The 24,289-nt window shown below is 42.7% G+C and overlaps 1 protein-coding gene across 2 annotated transcripts in view; it reads right to left on the minus strand.

The window, feature by feature from the left end:
• The window catches only part of SCML2 (Scm polycomb group protein like 2), a 46,215-nt gene extending 22,253 nt beyond the window's left edge, over positions 1-23,962 (minus strand). Inside the window, exons 1-6 of one of the 2 annotated variants that reach the window (XM_035115397.2) lie at positions 23,705-23,962; positions 12,487-12,583; positions 9,256-9,324; positions 6,044-6,114; positions 4,126-4,360; positions 1,747-1,835 (exon numbers count right to left, since the gene is read on the minus strand). In XM_035115397.2, coding sequence (XP_034971288.2) covers positions 1,747-1,835; positions 4,126-4,360; positions 6,044-6,114; positions 9,256-9,324; positions 12,487-12,508 — 486 coding nt within the window. In that variant the 5' untranslated portion in view covers positions 12,509-12,583; positions 23,705-23,962. Of the gene's footprint in view, positions 1-1,746; positions 1,836-4,125; positions 4,361-6,043; positions 6,115-9,255; positions 9,325-12,486; positions 13,504-23,704 lie in introns of those variants that run through there. The other variant, XM_060273510.1, reaches the window with a different exon arrangement.
• Between the last annotated feature and the right edge of the window lie 327 nt (positions 23,963-24,289).

The raw sequence follows: 24,289 nt of genomic DNA on the forward strand, positions 1-24,289 counted from the left end.
CTAAAAGTACAATTTACGTTGTAAATATAACTTGTATTCTTCTTCCTTACATAACTTAGGCACGTTACGTATTTCATTTCTTCACTTTGTAAATCAACCCACTTCATTTCCTTCGCAGAACAATAGACTTGTACTGTTCCAGCTTTGGTGCAATTCATAAAGTTTATTTATTTCATAACATTTCTATTCCACTTGAGTGTAAAAAAAAAAAACCCACCAAACCTCAAAGCGGTTTACAAAATGAGTAACACAATAAAATTATCGGCAAAAAAAGTTTAACTACTACTACTAATTGAATTTATATACCACTCTACACCCAGAGGTCTTGGGGTGGTTCACAGAACAAAATCAAAATATAAAACCACAAAATAATCTAAATAAAAACAACCCCCCAATAACCCGCCCCTCCAAAAACATCCACATTTTAAAAGGGCATAGGATGTTAATCAAATCAACCATATGTCTGGTTAAAAAGGAATGTTTTTCCCTAGTGCCTAAAGGTGTATAATGAAGGCCCCAGGCGAACTTCCCTGGGGAGAGCATTCCACAGATGGGTGGGGAGCCACTGCAGAGGCAGCCTGTTCTTGTGTTGCCACCCTCTGGACCTCTCAAAGAGGAGGCACACAAAGGAGGGCCTCTGAAGATTATCTCAGGGTTCAGGTAGGTTCATATGGAAAGAGGCGGTCCTTGAGGTACTGCAGTCCTGAGCCATTTAAGGCTTTATAAGTCAAAACCAGCACTTTGAATTGGGCCTGGAAATTAATTGGTAGCCAGTGCAGTCGGACCAGGATCGGTGTAATATGCTCAAACCATCTTGCTTCGGTGAGCAACCTGGCTGCTGACTTCTGTACTAGCTAAAGTTTCCGAACCGTCTTCTGAGGCAGCCCGACATATAACGCATTGCAGTAATCTAATCTTGAGGTTACCAGAGCATAGACAACAGTAATTAGGCTATCCCTGTCCAGATAGACCACCAGCCAAAGCTGATGGAAGGCATTCTGCTCCACTGAGGCCACCTGAGCCTTGAGTGACAGCAAAGGATGCAGGAGTACCCCCAAGCTACGAACCTGCTCCTTCGGGTCAAAAGTGCAAGAGCAGGCGATCTCACAAACCATCAGGTCTAGTGCCTCAGTCTCACCTGGATTGAGCTTCAGTTATTAAAATAACATAAACTAAGCACAAATTAAAACACATGTAAACATCATATACCAAGAGAGAAGGAGCAAAAATGTTGAGGTTGTTACAAGAAGAGAGTGTATTGTTTTTAGCATAAAAATGTGTTCTGCATTGTCATTTGTGTATGATCCCTACAACAGTGACTGGAATAAGGAGGATGGGGCATAATTTATGGGTGTTCACTATGCTTGGAAGTCTTTGATACATTCATCATACTATTCAACAGGAAAAAAGTCAACCTCTCCCATGCAGGAATTAACATGCTACATTTGTAATACACCATTTATGCATGAACAGGAACATCACATGTAATAAATAACACACATATTTTAATATATTAATTTGACCTCTGTGGAAAGGTAAGCATAGAACTGTTAAAACCAAAGAGATTTGTTCTGAACTCAAGACATATACAGGCATTTTCTAAAGGCAAGAACCGAAGATGGGGAAGGATGTTCCCCTTCCTAGTCCTGTCCTTTTAAACAACTTCCTTGCCTTTTCAGGCCGGACAGAACAGTATAGTGCAATGGAATCCTCAACAAGCCATACAACTGCAGCCGAGTCTCCTACCTTCTTAAAGAATGAAGCAGGCGCCATTTCAGCACCATTTAGTGTTCTTAGGAGAAACATTGGCCAAGAAGATGCATTCATCTGGAACCCTAAAATTGACAACAATGGATTAGTTGTGCGTAACAGATTTACCAAAATATGCCTTTTAAGAAACAAGAGAACCTTTGTTAAGTGGCGTTATCTCTGCAGGATACGTTTTGATTATAAATAGAGGGTGAGCATGGGCGCATCGTGCTGAGGCACTTTCCCACCACAAGCTACAACCGTAATTGAGCAATACTAAGCTAAGCACCTGGTGCAACATGTGGGGAATACAGTGCTACATTTCACGTTAAGCAGAAAGGGAGCGTTTTGACTCATATTGTATTACGAGCGGAATAGGATTTCTGGGACCAGACAGTTCGATGTCACTTGGGAAATACCAATTTTGTATACAGTTAGCAGGAGGCAATTACACACACAATTAGCTCCAAGCTCAGCCAACAAACAAGATGCGGCAAAACTCCCAAAGGAAAGGTTTCAAAAAAGAATTTAGCTGTACAACACCATTTGGACACTGGAATTCTGCCTATCTTCAGAAAACATGTGGCCAGCATGACAAGGCCGCTTCTGGCAAACTAGAGCAGCACATGGAAACGCCGTTTACCTTCCCGCTGTAGCGGTTCCTATTTATCTACTTGCATTTTGACGTGCTTTCGTACTGCTAGGTTGGCAGGAGCTGGGACCAAGCAACGGGAGCTCACCCCGTCACAGGGATTTGAACCGCCGACCTTCTGATCAGCAAGCCCTAGGCTCAGTGCTTTAACCCACTGCGCCACCTGGGTCCCTTCAGAAAACATATGAAGACCAAATACAGTATGATATACTTTATCAATGGCTCACTTGTCTGGCTCAATAAAGATATGTGCCAGTTTACATATACTGTACCGCAGGAGCAAACTAACTGCATTATAGTATCCGGCAAACATTACTGCAAAGATTTTTTTGGGGGGGGGACCACATGGATAATTTCATTCACTGGTGGTGCTGAAACACCTGTTTCAAGCCATTTTGTTTCCAAACAATTACTTTCTGTCTCAGTATAGGCCAGGTGTGGAGAACCTCCGGGTCTCTCTTTTTCCCCACCCCTCACTGGCTCCGCTTTTGCACTCCAAGTGTTTTTTCCTGGCTGGAAGGTGTCTGATTCACACTATGATGCAGCCTCTTGCTTATCAAAATGGAAGGTAGAGGTTAGGTCCAGTCACGGAGGACTCTGGGGTTGCAGCGCTCATCTCGCATTATTGGCCGAAGGAGCCGGCGTACAGCTTCCAGGTCATGTGGCCAGCATGACTAAGCCGCTTCTGGCGACCCAGAGCAGCACACGGAAACGCCGTTTACCTTCCCGCCGGAGCGGGACCTATTTATCTACTTGTACTTTGACGTGCTTTCAAACTGCTAGGTTGGCAGCACCTGGGACAGAGCATTGGGGGCTCACCCCGTCATGGGGATTCGAACCGCCAACCTTCTGATCAGCAAGCCCTAGGCTCAGTGGTTTAAACCACAGCACCATCTGCGTCCCAGAAGGTAGAAAGGAGGGTGCAAATTTGCTTCGTGCACTTTCCCCTCTGGACACCATTGGCATGTGGCCTTTAGGAAGTTCTCAGAAGGGAATGCATCCCTCACCCTGAAGGCAATAAAACATCTTTTTCATACCCGGGGAAGGAACCCGTGGCTCTCCAAATGTGCAACTGATCATCTTTGACATTGCTGGCTGGAGCTGATGGGAGACTGGGAGTCCAACAACATTTGGAGGCCACAAGTTAGTCACCTCTGCTTTAAACAGATTATTATTTCCATTATTCATACAGAACCATCAGTGGCGCTACACAGGTCCCTAATCTATTGCAGGCTTATGGCCTACAACTGAACACAGACGTCAACAGGGAAATGGAGGCGTAGGGTAAACAGGGAAGAATGTGTATTATTTCAGTGACACGCAGTGACAGTAGGGCAAGGGGGACCAGGAAGCTGCCCCCAAAGACTTCACACAGGACAGATATGGCTTGAGGAAGTGAGAGAGAGGTGGCATCACACAGGTTTTTTTCTGAGAGACAGTTCTAAAGGTCTGCAATAGAGAAGGGGTGGAGTTCTTTGAAGAAGTCACACATCATCAAGATGGTGGAACTGGGCAAGGGCAGAGGATAACGGGAGGACAACGCTACACAGAGTTTTGTAGAAGAAAAAACCTGGGAACTTAAGTGACATTTCTCACAGCAGTGCCATGAATCCATGGTTCACTTGTATGATCTCTAGCAAACTCAACCAAGTGCACAGAGTCCAAATGCCAACCCAGTAAATTCAGTCTATTCCTCCAGATCCTTCTTTCTCTTTTTCTCTTACCAAGTGGTGGCTGAAGCATTCCTCCTTTCTTCTCGCAGGTTCCAATTGGCTGTATGTCAGATGAATCCACTAGCCTCCAAAAGTCATTTTTGTTGTCGCTTCCATCAAGCCGCAACCTTAATCTGGCACCCGTGATTCCAATAACTGTAGCTATACATACTGAGGTAATGTTTCGAGGGTCATGGGCTTCCAATTTCATCCCCACTTTGAAATCATTGCTAGGTGGAACCCTAGACTGCAAGAAAGGCAAAATAAGGCATTTTACTGGACTATTTTTCCAGGAGGGAGGGAGAGAAGGAATCAGCAGTACTTAATGCCATTTATACTTACTGTAAATCACTCCCCAATTTAACCAAGGATTTATAGTTCCTATTGTATCTTCACATTATTAGGTAGGCTAGGCTAAAAGATAGTAACCACTGAGCAACAACCTTCAATGGATGAGCTAACCCACCTACAAATCTAATAGATGATCCATTGTATTGAAGTTGGCTTCTTACACAAATTTATTCTTTTGCACAACTATAGTAAGCTGGCACTTCCACCCTAAACTTGCCTACTTGCAAGCTGTCTCATCCATTTTATTGTAATTTACTTGTAATTAACTTCACAACAAATCACAGCTTTAAGAGGCATGAAAGACTAATACCTTCCTGACAGAAAAATTTAACATGTGCAACTAGTATTTATGATTATAAAAGCCACTGGAGTTTTCTGCCCCCCCCCCTCTAAATAGTATAAGTATCTGAAGCTTGCAAAATACCCATATGGATTGTGTAACACAGAAGTAGGCAGACTGGAATCAACTGAGAAATCTCTGGGGGTGATTTGCAGTTAATTAACAAGTGGTTCTAGCTCCTCATAGTTTAACAACAGTTTTTAAAAGGAAGCTATTTCTCTCCTTGTGCTAACGTTCTTAGGTGTTTCTAACTTATAAAATTTCCATAATGATTGGCGGCCTTTGGCAAAGTTTTTATACAACAGTATTGGCCACTTTAGGGACGCAGGTGGTGCTGTGGTCTAAAACACTGAGCCTAAGGCTTGCCGATCAGAAGGTCGGCAGTTCAAATCCCCGCGATGAGGTGAGCTCCCGTTGCTCAGTCCCAGCTCCTGCCCACCTAGCAGTTCGAAAGCACGTCAACTGCAAGTAGATAAATAGGTGCCGCTCCGGCGGGAAGGTAAACGGCATTTCTGTGTGCTGCTCTGGTTTGCCAGAAGCGGCTTAGTCATGCTGGCCACATGACCTGGAAGCTGTTTGCACCAGCTCCCTCGGCCTATAGAGCAAGATGAGCGCCACAACCCCAGAGTCGTCCACGACTGGACCTAACGGTCAGGGGTACCTTTACTTTTTATTGGCCACTTTAAGAGTTCTGAGTTCTCATCCTTGATCTATGCCAGACATCCCCATACTTCGGCCCTCCAGATGTTTTGGACTACAATTCCCATCTTCCCTGACCACTGGTCCTGTTAGCTAGGGATCATGGGAGTTGTAGGCCAAAACATCTGGAGGGCCGTAGTTTGGGGATGTCTGATCTATGCTAACTCAAGATACAGATTCATATATCCATCCATATACAGTGACTGGCTCAGGGATTACAACAGGTTGTTGATTCCACTCTCCATATATACCAGGCATGGCCAAACTTGGCCCTCCAGCTGTTTTGGGACTACAACTCCTATCATCCCTAGCTAAGAGGACCAGTGGTTAGGGATGATGTCCCAAAACAGCTGGAGGGCCAAGTTTGGCCATGCCTGAACAAGCCCTCTAAACCTTGGGCTTCTTGTAAAAAAACCTCATAAGCCTGAAGTCTGCTCACCCCTGGCATAACATATATATATGAAAGGTAAGCAACACAAAGAAACTACAATACTAACATAAAACACTTTCGTATACTCATTTATATTTTAAACCATTTACCTGTTTGAAACAATGTGAAGGAGCAGCTAAGGATCCAGTCTCTTTCAAGTAGTTATCCCAGTTAAAATATTCTAGGAGGGGAGAGAGCAAAATTTAAACATATTGTTGAGATAAAAAGACTTCAACCTGCAGGAAGCACACAGATTTTTGTTTATTATTTCCTTCAATCTTTTGTATATTTGTCATCAGTTGGCTGAGGGAAGCATTTAGCACTCTAAGAGACTACTGGAAGATAAGCAGAAATCATTTACCCAAAGGAAAACAAAGTATCTGAACTTCTCTTTTCTATATACATACAGTATAGATAATGCTTTTCTTTTCAGATATACGAAATCCTTGTTAGAATCTAGATTTATATACCATACTACCTTTGCAGGAGCAGGTTTAGTGAAATTAATAGAAGCGGTTTCACTGGTTTACAGATTGAGCAATAACATAAAAAAAGAGGAACATTTCTTTGTGCACAGGGAGGCCAGTCACTGCTGGAAAAAACCAACAGAAATACATTCACACTTAAGCTGTGTCTACACTACAGCTTAGAATAGCTCAACCTTGCAGTGTGTTAAATTTGCAGGGTCTGGATTCCCTTTGTTATCTCTCCAATTCCTTCAGAACCCTGCTGAATAAGGATAAACTACAAAGTGGTTCTTGGTTTAACAATGGCAAGGGCTGAGCTAAGTAAATAATCCTTTTTAAAAGTTTCTTTTCTAAAAAAAAATGAAAAAGTAAATGCTGATTCTCATTATAGTGTACAGCTGCATAATTTGGGCAAATGCTTGAGAATCAATACCTGCTCCACTCAAAAATCCAGATGCAAGTTTGTTTGTTTTTGCAGGTGGGTGTGCAATAGTTTGCAGGAGTGGAGAGAAGGCAGAGATGGAAATGAACCGCCTCCACCCACCACCAGCTAAACACAAAATGCACACAACATTGCATACCATACAAGGCACGGATATGCATGAAAATATACATACACATGTACACATGAGGGGAAGGGACGCGGGTGGCGCTGTGGGTTAAACCACAGAGCCTAGGGCTTGCCGATCAGAAGGTTAGCGGTTCAAATCCCCGTGACGGGATGAGCTCCCGTTGCTCAGTCCCAGCTCCTGCCAACCTAGCAGTTTGAAAGCACATCAAAGTGCAAGTAGATAAATAGGTACCACTCCGGCGGGAAGCTAAACAGCGTTTCCGTGTACTGCTCTGGTTCGCCAGAAGCGGCTTTGTCATGCTGGCCACATGACCTGGAAGCTGTACTCTGGCTCCCTCGGCCAATAACGCGAGATGAGTGCGGCAACCCCAGAGTCGGTCACGACTGGACCTAATGGTCAGGGGTCCCTTTACCTTTTACACATGAGGCGAAAGGACAGAGGGAACATGTCATCCCCAGATACACACATAGTTGAAGGAATAGTACCAAAAGGGGGGGACCACCCCCTTGTCTTTCCCCCCTGTACACCCATTCACTCATGTGCTTCCCACACAACCATCTCTACTACTCCATCCCTTCTTTCTGCACACCTCTAGCTATCCTCCTCCAGACTGAAGGAGATGGTTGACATGACATCTCAGTGCTCACAAGCCAAGAGAAAAAAACAAGGTCTCTCATACTCTGGCCAGTCAACAGACATATATTGGGACTACACGTCCAGATCCCACCTTACACTGCTAATCTGTGCACGTTCTCCATGCCTTCATAGTTTCCACTCCAAATACAAAAATTAAGCCACTGAAAAAAATGATACTATGGTGCCACCTAGTGGCTTTGTTAGGATAATCTACAACCTGGTGCCCTCCAGATGTTTTCAACAATTCCCATCAGCTGATGTCAGCTGTACTTTGATGTAGTGTTAGAAACTGAGATATGAAAGCTAGGAGCTAAATGGCACCTTAAACCTAGGTTATGGGTGCAACAACGGAATGTCTAGGCATGCTTTTTTATAACAAGAATACAGAGCTGAAAATGAATGAACTGCAGCTAAAATATTATGTTCATTTTCCACATGGTCTACCCCCCCCCCAATATTCTTAAGAGGGTCTCTTCTCTAGTCTTCAGAGAGTGGCTGGAAGTGGGGAGGCAGAGAAAGGTCCTCCTTTCCTTCCACTCGGAGGTTTTAATCTAAAATCTTAGGTGCAGTACTGCACCCAGAGCTCAGAAACTAGTCGCGCTAATGAAATTCCCCGTCGCAAAATGCGCCTAGAACAATGGGGGTTTTGAACACTGCCTTGATGCATGTAGACTAAAACAACCTGTAGGCTGCTTTATAATTGCTAATAAAACTCAGAGGTCCTGGCTACTAGCGGAACCTGCATCTCATGTTCTGACATTAGCTTGCACTGGATTTCCACCATTCATTATGTGGCACACATCCTGTGTTTCACTCATGTATCCAGCCCATTATTTCCTTAAGATATTAAAACTCTTGCACAATCAGGGTGAGAAAGCCCTGTCTTGAGCAGAGCTATTCACTTTTAAAAGTCCTTCTTTACTTCCTTCATTTATAAACCAAAAAACCTGCTTTTTGTTTTAACTCCCTCAGTCTACCTATATATCAACCAAATTTCAATTTCTCCCTTTGGTTTATTTTAGAAACATTACCTAGCCTAAAATCTTTCTTGAACCCAAGAGCAAAGATACCAGCAAACCCAGGCAAAGGGCTCAACTAGAGGAGAATAGGGAGCAACTTACTTGTTTATTTTAAAAAATTATATACCTCTATTTCATTAAAAAAGAAAAAGAAAAGCATACCCGGGCGGGCAGAGTTAAGTATGCTCATTTGTGTTTTTGTATTAAGGTTGTGTGTCTGGGTTAAGTGTGCATGACAGGTTGGCCCCACTCTGGTGCCAGGCCCTGGAGCGGAGTCTCTAAGAACTTGTCCTGGAAAAAGACGTGCCCTACCCATTTTAAATCCCTAAATGTTATGGCAAGGCCACTGGAGCAAGGATCTTTCTGATCTTCTTCTTCCCCCACACGCAGCAGCCCTCTTAAAAGATCCCTGGTTGATTGGGAGACCTCCTGAACAGCATGGGCTACATTGCAGGAGGTAGTTGTAACTGTCCAAAAATCAGGAAGGAGGCACCTTGCACAAGTGGAGAGGCTAATCGGGTGGTGCAGGAGGTGATGGGAGAGATATGTGAATGAGCAGAGGTTAAACCCCCTTTATTTATTTGTTATTTTAAAAGTAATTCATAATATTTACATTTACAATACATACCATTGTTTAACAATTGGTTGCTTGACAGACAACTCTTCCCATGTTTTTCTCTTCTAATAGTCTTAGAATCTAAAGAAAAAGAAAAAGAAAGGACGTAAAACACAGTATATATATATTTTTTACATAATTTTGCAGAATAAAGTGCCCCGGGGCTGAGGGACCCATGCATCCATCCCTCCATTGTGCATGGATATAGTTCCAGCTGATAACCACTGCTATGCATACAAAGCTAAATTATTTGAAGCTAATTATCTTTTTAATTAATTAGCTCTGCCCTAAAATTATTTGAAGCTAATTATCTTTTTAATTAGCTGTGCCCTAAAAAGAATATAAGTACTTTGAATGAATGAGTAAATAAATAAATAGGACACACAGACACACACACACACACAATATGTTATGTATGTATGTATGTATGTATGTATGTATGTATGTATGTATGTATGTATTTGCCAAGCAGCAGGTGGTACTGTCGGTCCTCATTGTTGCACTGGTGAGGTTTCAATTTCTCCCCTTGGTCATCATGCTTAGTCTGCGAATGTCTTTTCAACCTTTGCAAAAGGTCCCCTTCTCCCTCTGGTAGTGCACTATTCTTCTAAGAATCCCAACAATTCTGCCACACAAGAGGGAAAGGGTCCTCTTTCCAAAAGAGGCTGGTTTCCTCCTCTGCTCCCCAGAACAGGGCTGGGGTAAGAGGCCCTTCTACATCAGTGCTTCCTTAGAGAGCAAAAACTCTGCTGAATGTGTGTGTCTGATGCAGTATGTCTGCTGAGCCTGCCCCCACCCCCCAGGGCAATACATGTTTAATGTATACTTGTCTAGTCCTTCCTTGCCGAGGGTGTGTTTGCATTGCAATGTGTTGCAAATGGGTGGCTGACCCAAAACGTGGCCCTTGGGCCAATCCAGGCTACCCATGGATGGGTGATGGGCTGATGGGAGTGGTAAACCTGTAGATGGCTGTTAACGACTGCTGATGACTGCAATTGGTCCTGCGGGGGGAAAAGCAAGGGCTGAGGCACTAAGCCCATCACCCATAACCACCCACCCACTCCCTAAATATACATAAGGGTCTGGAGGATTCTGTTTCAGTGTATCTGACGAAGTGTGCATGCACACGAAAGCTCATACCAAAATAAAAACTTAGTTAGTCTTTAAGGTGCTACTGAAGGAATTTTTTTATTCCCTTACAAGACAAAGTAGCCCGTTTCAAACAGTTATCTGTAGAATGTCTTGCCATGGGTTGCTCTGACAACTACTAGCATAACTGTAAGACCATGTAGACCGGGGCACCCCCCAACTTGGCCCTCCAGCTCTTTTGGGACTACAACTCCCATCATCCCTAGCTAACAGGAGCAGTGGCAAGGGATTATGGGAGTTGTAGTCCCAAAACAACTGGAGGGCTGAGTTTGGGGATGCCTGATGTAGACGCTTCAAGGAAAAGTTTAACAATGGCTGCCAGATACTGAAGGTCAAGGAACAGGGGTGCCAACTTGAATAAAATATGGGGGGGGGGTCCCCAGGTATGCCATGCCCCACAAAATCCATCACGACAGGGCACACCAATTTGAATTGCAATGCCGATCAACTTTGGGCTCCCCCAGCCCCTCAAATATTTTATTGGGGGAGCTGAAGGGACCTCGGCCCCTAGGAGTTGGCTCCTATGTGAAGAAAGATGGCAATCTTGTTTTGCTTGTTGTATTGGGCTGGTCACAGATCAAAGTTGAGGAGCAATAAATATCTAACCTGGCCCAGCATGGTAGATGCTGCATTCTAGCCAAATCAGGAATTCTCCGTAATTTGGAAGGGCGTAAGCCAGGGGTGTCAAACTCAAATTCATAGGGGGCCGCATCAGCAGTTTGGTCACCCTCAAAGGGCCGGTTGTATCTGTAGGACTATGTGTCCACTCTTTATTATCATAAATTATTGTCACTGCATTCAATTATTACTGTTTTTTGTAATAATGTAAGTAATAACTAGCTCTGAAAGCAGAAACATAGTCAGAATAATGGCAAGTAGATATTCAAATGTACAATTATTGTACAATTTATTGAAAAATGATTTTTGGTAACTGCACTGGGTGGTGGAGGCTCGCTAGGGTTTCATGCAGGACCTTTGCAGAGCTGCTAGTACCTGGAGATGCTGGGGTCCTTCTGCATGCAGGACAGATGTTCTGCCAGTGAGCCACCACCCTTCACCAAAGGGACTGGCTGAGGTTGACTCACTGGAGCTGCTCTCCTGGTTCCAGGGTTTAAGGGCCAGAAGTATAAAGCAGCATCCTATGTTTCTGAGGAGAGGGAGAGGGAGGGGAGGGGAGGGGGAGGGAGGAAGGAAGGAAGGAAGAAAAGAGGGAGTGGGAGGGAGAGAGGAAGGAAGGAAAGAGGGGAGAGAAAGAAGAGTCGAAATAAGGAAGGGAATAAAGAAGTGAAAAAGAAAGAGGGAGAGAAGACGGAAAGGGAGAAAGAAGGAAGGAAGTAGAGGGAAAGAAAGAATAAGAATGAGGGAGAGGAAGAAAGATGGGAAGGACGGAAGGAAGAAAGAAAGAAAAGAGGGAGCAGGAGGGAGAGAGGAAGGAAAGAGGTCCCGCTGCTGGGTCCTGCTGGCTGGGGCGCTCGGCGGGCCACATGACAAGGTCTGGCGGGCCGGATTTGGCCCCCGGGCCTTGCGTTTGACACCCATGGCGTAAGCATTTTCAGTGTGCTATGTAATTAACTACAACTGTGGTGTGTTCCCTGTGGAGCTCTGTAAACTCTCTCCCCAAGTATTGGAAGTGATTTGACCTATAGCAGTGCAACAATGGGACCAAGCATACATGCTCAACTATCTGGAAGGGTAACCACTTAATATGCCTCTGACATTTTAATCTATCCCCAATATAAAAGGTTAGAAAACTCCATCACAGCAATACAGCAACAGTGAACATACTAAATTTGAGAGAAATATGTACATTAAATCATAAGGCTGCAATCATATACCCATATACTTATGGGACAACAAAATCAAAATGGAAAAGGACCAGGGCAGAGAATAATAACCATAAAATACCCTGCAGAAATCTATTCCACTCTACCATGAGATTAGTGAGTTGATTGTGGGTAGTTATATTTCCAAGCTGTGAGGTCTTTCCTAGTCCACCTCCCATTTATTGGGTCTTTTTGGGCTCCCCTAACCATAATTTCCCCAAAAAAACTGCAGCCCCTCATTTACGTTGTTGCTTTGTTTCAAGAACTTTACCTTTAGCTGCTGTTTTCCCCATGGTAAAATGTTTGGTCCTCCTTTTTCACAATAAGAACACAGCCATCCACTCTTCTTTTTTCAACACAACCGCTTCCTGTGAAGCAGTAACACAGCAGGTGAGGCCAAATGCAAAATAAAAAACTTTTATACAGTGGAAGCGGTATATAAAGGGGCAATGCCTTTTTAACCCAGCCAAGAAGGAAGATGGGAGATAAACGTTACACCTTAGCCCTAAGTCACTTGGAAACAAATGCTATAGAATTTTCTGCGCTATAGTTCGTGAAGCTTGAAGCTTAAGTTTAGATTCTGTTTAAACCATTTTATTAAAGGTCATGCTACTGTTTCTAATTCCTGTTTGTCAAGCAAAATACCACTTGATGATACCATTTCCCATGCATTGCAGACATCCTATAGCTAACTAGGAAAACTGAATTCATTAAAACAGGAGATTGTATTACGTAGTATTAAAATTTTAATTGTGGCAGCACATAATAGTAAACAGAAATCTATTTCATTGCTACAGTTTTTGTACTCAAGTGCACACACTTTACAAATCACATTCATAAATATTGCCACTGGCATTATCAGATCACTTTCAGCAGCGTGTCTGGCAGTAATGAAACTATAAAGTTGATGTTTTCACTCGCTCCACAAATATACAAGGCACAAATTTAACTAGTCGTTAAGTCTACTAGTTCCCTCATCTGTGCCTCAACTTAAATTATGTTGTCATTTATTGCACCTGCCTTCCTGAGATGTGCAACCTTGATTAATGGCTCATGCCTTTTATATATATACACCAAACTCTGAACAGGGAAATGATAAACATTAGGGGATAAAAAAACAACAGCACTTATCAGATTACTATCCTGCATTTGGTTTTGATGTAAGGTGTAAGACAAAGATCCAAACAGCAGGAAAGGAAACATATTTTTATTTCCAATTGCAGCCATTCATTCCATATTGAATCCTTGCTTCATCTGGCCAGAATTCAGTATTTCAGATATTGACGTATACCAAATTAATAGTAATCTATACTGTTTGTGAATTATTAGAAGCATTTTAAAGTTGAATTTATTAAAACAACCATTTAAAAATTGTATTTATAAATGATATTACAAAAACGTATGTATGAATAAATTGGCACATGCCTTCCTATATCTCATTATATGTATAATTTAAGTTTACACCATAATTAATTTAAAAACTGAATCCTGAACACATTCATTTTCATGAAATATCCATCTACTAACCAGAGAAGTTGAAAACATAGAGATGGATATTATAGCATTACTTAAATTTATTATATTTCATAACACTATGCCAGCATTTGCGAAATTACTTGCTTTTCATGATGGTGCTAACTTATAGTTATGGATTTTAGGAAAATTATCACCTTCAAATTTATATAACACTCTAACTGAGAACCATTAAAGTTGAAAAGCTGTCTACAAAAACTGCAATAAATCAAACAAAATACTAAGCTGGCAATTGCCTCATTACACAAACAATGTAATTCCCTCGGATTATTCTGTCTGAACCCATTCTGTGTGCTATTTTACACACCTTACAAAAACTGAAAAATGCTTGCACATATACGGTAATTTGAGCCTATAAATTACTTCATGTGCTACAGGGTACTACAAAGAGCACTGTAAAACATAAAGAAACACATAACACATTTCATGCGTCTATCGAATCCAATAAGCAGAAGAAATGAAAATCTGCTTAAATGGAACATCACAAATAGCTGCTGAAGTCAAACACATTCCAAAGCTACTCTTCTCTTCCAGCAATAAACTATGAAAGGTGATGCTTAGTCCCAGTGGCCTCACTTTATGTCCAGGCTACTTTAAACAGTTTGTGTTTTTTTTTATCTTTTTTTGTTGCCACCAGATTGCACTTGCTCCCATAATAAAGATTCCAACCCAGCAGTGATAATCATCCCTCTTAGCCACTGGAGTCCCTGTTAGAAACATAAAAAGAATTCCAGAGTTTCAGAAGTCTGTGCAGTTTTGGAGAGACGACTCCCTGCTAACACAGCAACTGCAATCCTTAAGTGGGGTTGTTGATATGCATCCCTCCCTGGCCCAAAGATACTGTTATGTGGCTTATGAAATTCCGCTGCAGGTTTGAGAATTCAAGTTTTCATTTATGGATACATACACTGGGTTCCTAATGTATGTATAGCACGGCCAAAAGGTATCTGAACTGTCCATATATGACCAGTGTATACATGAAGATTAATCTCTACATTGGGGGGTGGGGGGTGAGGAATGTGTGAAACTGCCCACTGGATTCAGTGCAGAAATACAGTCCCTTCATCATTACTATTAGTTCACAGTTACATTTTAATACAACATCCACTGCACACTTAAAACTACTATTCATGGTACTGCTACCCTCGCCTTCTTGCCTTTCTGACTCAGTGCAAGTTTACAATATAGGAGCCACTTGACCCAGAAGTGAGAATAAATGGTGAAATACTATCAGTTTCAAAGTATGGCTTAAGCTAAGGAATTAATTTCAAAAGATGTCATTCCAACTGTATGAAGTGTTGTTTTGAATCTAAGTTCTAACTCCCTTCCTAATTACAGTATATTTCAAAATAGACCATAGAAAATGTTGTTGCAATAAGAAGGAAGTTTGAGACTTGTTTTTCAGACTACTATTAATTTATCCAAAGTCCTTCAGGTTTGCAGTTACACAGTTGTAATGAACCTGAGGTTGTCCCTCTCGGAGTCATCTCTGCCTTGTTCCATTCTGGTAAGACAGACAGACAGGCAGGCACATGGAAATATATAAACGCCTGCACTTTTTTCACCAATGAAGTAGCAAGTTAACACCTTTCAAATATTGGCTTTAAAATTCCAACCTCTTGCACCAGCATACTCACACATTTACCATCACAAGCCATTGACTTTTAACAATTTGCAAGAACTAATGCTTATTCAGTGCAAGATTAATAATGTGACTGATGAACATATCCAAGCTTTATCTTGTTTTCCTTGAAATGTACACGATCAATCTTTCACTTAGTTCACCAACAGTGACATTTAATCTATCAAAAATGGGTTCTCTCTTCCATTGGTAAGTGAAAGTGATTAATCATGCACTGTGGGTATAAGCAAATAATCCACTTGAGAGGCACTTTAAAGAAGTGGACTCCAAATCCCATCAGCTGCAGCCAGCATGGCATATGCTCTGGAGTGATGGAGGAGCTGGAGTCATACAAGTGTGGCTGAACTGAAGTACAAGCGCAACGCAACTATTCATGAGATATCAGCCCCTCGAGCTAAAATTTCAGAATGCCAATTAATACAACTAAAGAAGAAATATTTTGCACATATTAGCAATGACAATTCTGCATAGGATTAAATATATGCTCAAAAGCAGTACCAACAGCTCAATGATCATCCATTGACACTGTAAGCTCCTTTGAATTTTCTGTTTATAACTTGGGTTCAGAGCCCTGGGCGCTAATGAAAAAAATACAGTGGTACCTCGACTTACGAAGGCGCTCTTCCGTTCCGCGGCGCTCTTCGTAAGTTGAAACCTTCGGAAGTCGAGGCATTCGGAAGTCGAGGTACCACTGTACTTCTTAGTTATATAGGACAGCCAACTCTACTCACACAAATAAATCTAGGGTGAGGAACTTGTGGCCTTCCAGATGTTGATGGACTACAACTCCCATCACCCCTGACGGTTGGCATAATGACTGCAGCCAAAAGGAGCTAGAGCTCAACAGGTTCCCCACCACTGGTCTAAATGACCATCCATGTAGTGTGGCAAAATGGAAAGTACCTATGCAAAACCTGCACCAGAGAATGGCTGTTTGAATTCCGGCTGTGGAATCAAGTTCACTGAACGGCTGCAAGGAACGTTAGGCTGTACGGAACAAGGCTGCAGTAATGAAAGAGACAGCTCCTGGTGCGCTGCCTTGAGCTCCTTGGAAGCAGGGTGGAGTGTATGTGTGTGGGAGAAAGAGAGAGAGAGAAATATAGGTCTCAAACTAAGTAACTCCTAAACAGTGCAGGCTCCACATATTCAGCACCTTTGTGTTCCTTAAGACGCCAGCAGAATGTCTACGTGTCATTTAATGAGGAAGTCAGATTTGCAAGAATGTGATACGGAGAAATGTTCTGTTGGTGCCCTATGACTGTTGGTGCCTTTCCTGAAGACACACCCAAAAGACCTTATTTCAGGCATCCCCAAACTTGGCCCTCCAGATGTTTTGGGACTACAACTCCCATCATCCCTAGCTAACAGGACCAGTGGTCAGGGATAATGGTAATTGTAGTCCCAAAACATCTGGAGGGCTGAGTTTTTTTGGGGGGGCTGTCTTATTTCATTGTTTTTAGAAGATGCAAGGCCTCCCATTATATGCATAGGCTTTATTTACTCTTTTAATTGTAGGTTCATACAGATTATTGTTTATATATTAATTTAATAATAACCACCACCACCACTACTACCCATAAAAGATGCTTTATTACTTTTAATAAGTACTACTTTGTGTCATTGACAAAAAGTGGAAGAGAACTTTTAAAATAAATAAGGCTATGTTGAAGAGCCATAAGGCACAACCAACTAAACAAAATTCTCCTTCTTAACCATGTATAGGACTGCCACCAATTTGATATTTTGCTTTGGTATGGGTTATAAAGATCAAATACCTAACATAGGACCACTCTACAAAACAGAAAACCTCAAAATAATGTTTTTAAAAAGAGGCTGAACTTCCTATACAAACTATCCAAATCATTTTGGAAGAATGGGGGAACCAATTACTGAGGCAAACAACAAAAGTAACCATGTTAAAAAAGAAACTTTTTTAAGAAACAAAATGTAGATGTTTATTGAACGAGTATGGAGTAAACTTGTTGGAAAATGAATTTGGAAATAATCTCAAGTTGAATCCAACCTTACACACCATACTTCATCAACACTGTTTCTGCATGCAAAACAATTCAAACGTATTTCTGCAAATTTTGATTTAGTTTATTTTGTAACAAACATGAAAAGGCACTGATTCCTGTCTGTAAGTCACTGGTATTGCAGAACTGCTGTACATAGTGCAGTAACCTGAATGTAAATCCACTGGCTATCCTATGCAAGAACGGAATATAATATTTCAAGTATTGGTGTAGCCTTTATAAAAAAATTACTGCATGTTGTCATTATAAAGAATCTGTTATCATTCAAAGATTTATTACATAATGGGATTTTAATCTTATGCTTAACAGCTAAACAGTCTCAGAAGTTATAAATATCTAAGATACCAACATTTAAGCATTTTATTCCCACTGATTTCAGTGGAAGAGTTGAAATCTCCCATTGAGATAAATGGAAATTATATGTATTTAGTTGGATCACATGGCAAGTGATTTGTACAGGATTTTGAGATTCTCTTGTTGAATGTTCCATGTTTCAAAGCATTATGTCACAGGAGACCACATTCATAAGAGCTTCACTCAGGATGGCTATTATTTTTTCAATTTATATCCTGCCTTTCTTCCCTAAACAGCCCAACTCTCTCTCAAAAGGTCACACCCATGGTTTAGCTAAAAGCACAATTAACAGAATCTGAAACCATTTTAAAAAATTCCTTCAGTAGCACCTTAAAGACCAACTAAGTTTATATTTTGGTATGAGCTTTCGTGTGCATGCACACTTCTTCAGATACACTTCTTCAGAAGTGTGCATGCACACGAAAGCTCATACCAAAATATAAACTTAGTTGGTCTTTAAGGTGCTACTGAAGGAATTTTTTTATTTTGCTTCGACTCAGACCAACACGGCTACCTACCTGTAACTGAAACCATTTTGTAAGCATAAATACTGGCACAATTTTACTGCCAATATATGAAAGCAAATTTTTATTTCTGAAACATAACCACTTTTTAAAATTAGAAGGTACACTTTAGCACCTGTTCTTTTGCAGCTATAATGCTTTACTACACAATGCTATGCTGAAATATTTGTTGCACTCAGCAACTCAATATGCAATTTAATCTAGGTACACTGATCAAGGAAAAATAAAAAGAAAGGTTGACTTGTATGGCAAGGGGAAAAGATTCGTGCATCTTTATTTGGTTAAAAACACATCAGAAGTTTTTTTTATTGAAAAAACCCCATAATTTAGTGAAGACTTCAAACTTCAATGGTTTATTTGCTCATGACATCAAAGAGAAAAAGTGGAATGTATTTCTCAAAGAAATTTCTGAGCTCGAGGAACCAGAGCCAGAAATGTCCTAGTGCACAACCTTCCAAAAAAAAAAACACAACAAAAACCTCATTTCCACAAGTCCCATCAAAATGAGTGCAGATTCCAATTTCTTTCAATAAGGCTTGCACAGGAAAACCTCTGGGGATTATTCATCCGTATGTGATGCCTAGGGCTTTGATTTTCCAGCCTCAGTCAGAAAACTACAGTATTTAAGTGTATGATGGAAAGCAGAGCAGATGCAGCCTCTTTATTTCTTGCAAATGCATGCAAAGGGAGAAAGTAACTTGTTGTCTAGAGTAACTCATTCCTACTGAGAAGCCCTACTGTACTCCATGAACCACCTAGAGAACTCATGTTATGGGGCAGCTATTTTAAATGCAATTCATAAAATAAAGACTGAAACCTGCCCTGCCCACTTGAATCAAAATATACAGGGCAAAGCTGTTTAGTATTAAAAGCATCCTTGTATTTTATTGTAAACTTGCTACCTTCAGTCCAGTTGAACACAGGCTTAAAAACTCTTGGAGACTTTCATTATCCGGACCCCATAACTTGTTATTTTATGTATTATTACAGGACTATTCCATCTTACTTCCAATGAGTTCTTCCCCCTCCTAATTTTGGGAAATTTCCAACTTGGCCATGAATATATAAAGTATACGGGTTATAACTATAGTCAGAGTAGAGCCACTGAAATTAACAGACCTAAATTAATCGTCCTTTCATGTGCCTGCTCTGAGAATGGTTAACCTTGGATACAACCGTACTGAAATAAACTTTCCTTCTCACTGGGGTTACTGCTGCAATAGTCAATTTCTAGTTTACGTTTATACTGTTTACATGGGTAGACTATTTACAAAAGGGGATGGAGAGAGAAATTATTATCCAATTATAACGTATGAATCAGTCCTTGATGAACAGTAACATCACGTTCCATAACTATGTAAACGACCCCCGTATGAAATAATCGGAAACCTTAATGCCTGGTATAATTTCCGTGCAAACAAACCATGCATATATAAGAAAGTTTGGTTAAAGTGTCTCACACACTTGCATAGTAGACATTAACAGTGCGGTCCTATACATATCTACACAGAAGTCCCTCAAACTCACTGGAGCTTAACCCCAGGTAAGTGGAGTTCAATCGCATCCTGAATGAAGGAAAAACAGCGTCTACTTCCACCTACACCCTCGCTCCAGGAAATCTTGCTCACAAGGGTAACCCGATTGCTGTAGTTTATTATGTGCAAACAACTGTCTCTGAATCACACTGGCTGACCTCAGAGCACCATTTGTGCATCAAGTGTTTGCCCAGCTTTATATCAGAGCAACCATGGCTAGGGGGAATAAGACAACTTGCTGGCCACTGTGCAACATTTGTAGTTAGTTATTTCTATGTAAGTTTACAGTGACTTTTAAATACCACTTCTCCTTAATACTAATTGTTGCCTTCACAATACACTACTTGCCAGATAACAATTGTTGATTGCAATTCATTAAAATGACCTACAAATTATAACACAGTAGCCCCAGGTGGCGCTGTAAGGGACCCAGGTGGCGCTGTGGTTAAACCACTGAGCCTAGGGCTTGCTGATCAGAAGGTCGGCGGTTCGAATCCCTGTGACGGGGTGAGCTCCCGTTGCTTGGTCCCAGCTCCTGCCAACCTAGCAGTTCGAAAGCACCTCAAAATGCAAGTAGATAAATAGGAACCGCTACAGCGGGAAGGTAAACAGCGTTTCCATGTGCTGCTCTGGTTTGCCAGAAGCAGCTTTGTCATGCTGGCCACATGACCTGGAAGCTATACGCTGGCTCCCTCGGCCAATAATGCGAGATGAGCGCGCAACCCCAGAGTCGGTCACGACTGGACCTAATGGTCAGGGGTCCCTTTACCTTTACCTTTAGCAGATTAATAATATGTTATAATCATGTAAAGGAACATATCTTAATCTAGTGTGATCATTCAAGCTATAAGTTCCATGACGCTTATTTCAACCTTTATTTCAACCTGCAGGCTGTCCAATCTAAAGCACTTCAAATTGAGGATTACGGTATTTTTTTAATGCAAAATATCTAGTTAAAAGAGCTAAAGTAATCGTTGCTAACTGCCACCCTAACTTTTTAAAATAGTGTTTTAACTCTAGTCCTTAAATGTTAGTACAAATACTAAGCTCTACAAAATACATATTTTTCATTTTAACAAATATGTTATAGCATTGTGTGTTTTACTCCAAATTACTACATAGCATTTAAATATATTATTCATATAAGCATTTATTTTGCTGTTCATAATGAAAATTAAAGAATCACTAAAGAATTATTTGATAGGTAACAAATTCAATGTTTAAGAAAATATAATGTCAGGAAGAAAGAAATTAACATATTTTAGGCTACAACATGTAACTATTTAGAAAAGCAACACATGAAAGTTCTTTTTATTACCGAAGTTTAACCAAGCATGAAATGTAGCTATATAAAGTAAGGTTCCACTTAATTACTACCATGCTACAATCTGTACTGCAATTTGCTAAGCCATGGGGCAGTGGCTAATTCATAAAATATTCTTTTCACAGCATCAAAGTTGAAAGTTAACTTTAGACTTTTTTAAAAAATTCTAAAGCATAAACAAAACCTGAAGTTATAGACATCACTCTGCATAACACTATCCACTCTTAGCACCGCCATCCTAAACTTATGGAAGTCCTGTAGTGCTTATTTTAACATACTTGGGCACAAGCTTCAAGTACCCTTAATCCACCTACAATGAATGGTACTTAAGCACATACATTTCTTTAGATTGTGTTCTTATGTACAAGATAATGGGTTTTACAGTACATAATCACAGCAGTGTGTTCTTTCACACTTGGATTATCAATACACTTTAAGTGTTCTCCTAAATCTGTGTTCAGCATTTCATAGGGAAGCAGTTAGTTAGGATTAACTGATTAAACACTGTCATAGTGGAGCTGCTGTCAAAAACACTTAACATTGTTACAAACCAATAGTCCCATGGATTTCCTTAAGATTCTTCCAACATCTGATTATCTCCAATGAAAACAATATTCACCATGGCATCATCATAAGCAGTTTGTCTTTCTGAGCTTTTAGATTTTTTGTTTTTGATCTTTATCATGTTGTTGAAATGGATCATTTAGATTATGAAGAATAAAATACCAAGCACATTTACAGAGCAATTATGTGCATATTTGCTTAGAGACAAGTATCTGTGTGTTCACTAGGGCTTATTCCCTAATAGGTAGCAGTCCTAAACATACCTTACTTACTTCAACTAAGACTCACTAATCTCACAGTAAACATGCATAGGATCCATCTCAATTCTTGTCATCAGAAGCATATGATCTTGGAAAATCACCTAGGATTTACTTTCCAAGCTAGTGTGTTTATGACAGGAGGTACCACTTTTTTAATAACACAGTTTGTTCCTGCCCTGAAAAGTATTCCTAGACACAATTTGCAGTATTACAGCTGCTGTGCAGAACTGCTCTCCACCCGTCCTCAAGGCACTTTAGGCCAAGCCCTACTGACTTACACGAGAAAACTCCGTCGAAAAGGGCAGGAGCAAGTGCAACGTCTTAAGCAGGGGAAGATTCGATGATGTGGGGGGGACCCAAAGCACACGGACTCCTCCTCATCTGTCCGGCTGAAAGCCTGCCTTCAATCGAGAGCTGCCTGCAGCCGGTTCTAAAGCAAGTGGATTTTAGGCGCCACTCCTATTCCTCCTACTCAGGAAGGAACAAGGGAGGGGAGCATTCCGCCTGCGGGAAGCTGCAGCCCAAGGAGGTGTGTCCTCTCACGCTCCTGTCAAATATACAGCAAAGGATACCAAACCACACACGGAACACTCCGGCCCAAAATGCACGTCGACCGGGGGGGGGCAAAAAGGAGATCTAGCTTGATCCCTGGGCGGACCCAGGAAAGGTATCCTCCGCCGCCTCCCCTATTTCCCCCAGCCCCGCAAGCGCCAATCATTCCTTCTGAGTTCTGCCCTACTTCTGCTCTAAGTTGAAACGCCTGTGCGCGTCGTTTCTTGCTTTCTACGCGCGTTGGATTCAAACGCGCCAGCTGCGGAGGCTCAACTCCGGCGGCCAGGCTGCTTTCCCCCCCCCCTTCCTTATTATTATTTTTAAGTCAACCACCAAAAAAGAGCGGGAAGGAGGAGAGAAACCACACCATCCCAAGAGAAGGAGCGCCCATCCCTGCTCCTCGTCGAAAACTAGGGGGCCTTCCAGGGAGCGGGAGCGAAAAAGAGACAGACCTGCCATGCCCCGGGCTAAACACAAGGTTAGCTCCCCTTCCAAGATCTCCCACCTCCTCCTCCTCCTCTGCCTCTCCCTCAAGAGGAATGCAATTTCCCCCTCCCCTCGGCCTTTTGATCGCAAGGAAGGTGGACGTGAAAGGTTTTGGAAGAGGGAGCGGTGGGGGGGGGAGGTCCCGCTTCGGCGGAGATAAAAACTCTCGCGCTCTCCGAACGCGGCAGGCGCGCAAAAACTAAAATAACAACAGGGGGAAGGAGAGAGAGAGAGAGCGCTCAGCGCCCAAATGCACCGAGAGGGACGGCGCAGCAACACAAACGGTGCGATGGGGGGGGGGCACGACTGGAGCCAGCGGGATGGGAGAGCGGCTTCCCTCCTCAGCCAAACCCGCCTTGCGGAACAGAGCGGGCTTCTGGGCGAGCGAGCTGCCGGCACCCACCGGGCAGCCAACCGCGTCCCTTTCTGCACACGCGCGTTCTCCGGAAGGCGGGCGGCAACTGCTGCGCCACAGCCGCCGCTTCCCCTTGCACTGCCCGCGCTTCAGCGTGTGGGACCCGGGAGACGCCGCAGCGAGGAGAAGAGGAGGAGGCGGCAAAGGGGGAGGAGGCGGCGGTGGCTCCGACTTCGCCTCCTTTCCTCCCTCGCAAGGCTCCTCGGCAGCCCCGGCGCGAGGCAGAACCTCGGGCTCGGGAGCCGCCGGCCGGCACGCACTCACCGAAGGGAAGGGACCCAGCGCCCCCTCGGCGCGCCGGCGACGCGGCTCGCGTGTCTGTCAGCTGCTCGGCTGCTGCCCCCGTCGCTTGGATTCACGCCGCCTCCGCCTCCGCCATGTTCCTGGGGCGCCGCGCATGCCCGGCAGCGGCACTGGGGGCTTCCCTCCGCCTTCGCGTCCTCCCTTCGCAGCCCACTGACAAGGGGGCGGAGGGCGCGGGCGGCGGCTCACCCACCGCCTCCGCCGCTACCACCATGCTGCGGACCCGGCTCGGAGTCTGAGGGGGGCTGTGCCCTAGCTCTCCACGCCCACGCCAGGCGGCTCCTGTGCACTTGCTGCTCCGCAGAGCGCGCGCAAACACTAGCGCGGGCGCAGGAAGAGTGCAGCCCAGGCGAGCCAGGAGCTGGCGGGGCCGACCCTTCCTCAAAACAACGTTTTAAAATACGTTTTCTGTTAGCACATTCATTAAAATGCAAGGGAATATCATTTATTAAAATGCAAGGGGAAAATATATTTTTAATAAACCAATATACAAAACAGTTACTTAAAACTTGCTAATAGATCGCCTTGGAAGCTGGGGGTAGTTCC

This window comes from Zootoca vivipara, chromosome 4 (assembly GCF_963506605.1).
Source record: "Zootoca vivipara chromosome 4, rZooViv1.1, whole genome shotgun sequence".
NCBI classification, from domain to species: Eukaryota; Metazoa; Chordata; class Lepidosauria; order Squamata; family Lacertidae; genus Zootoca; species Zootoca vivipara.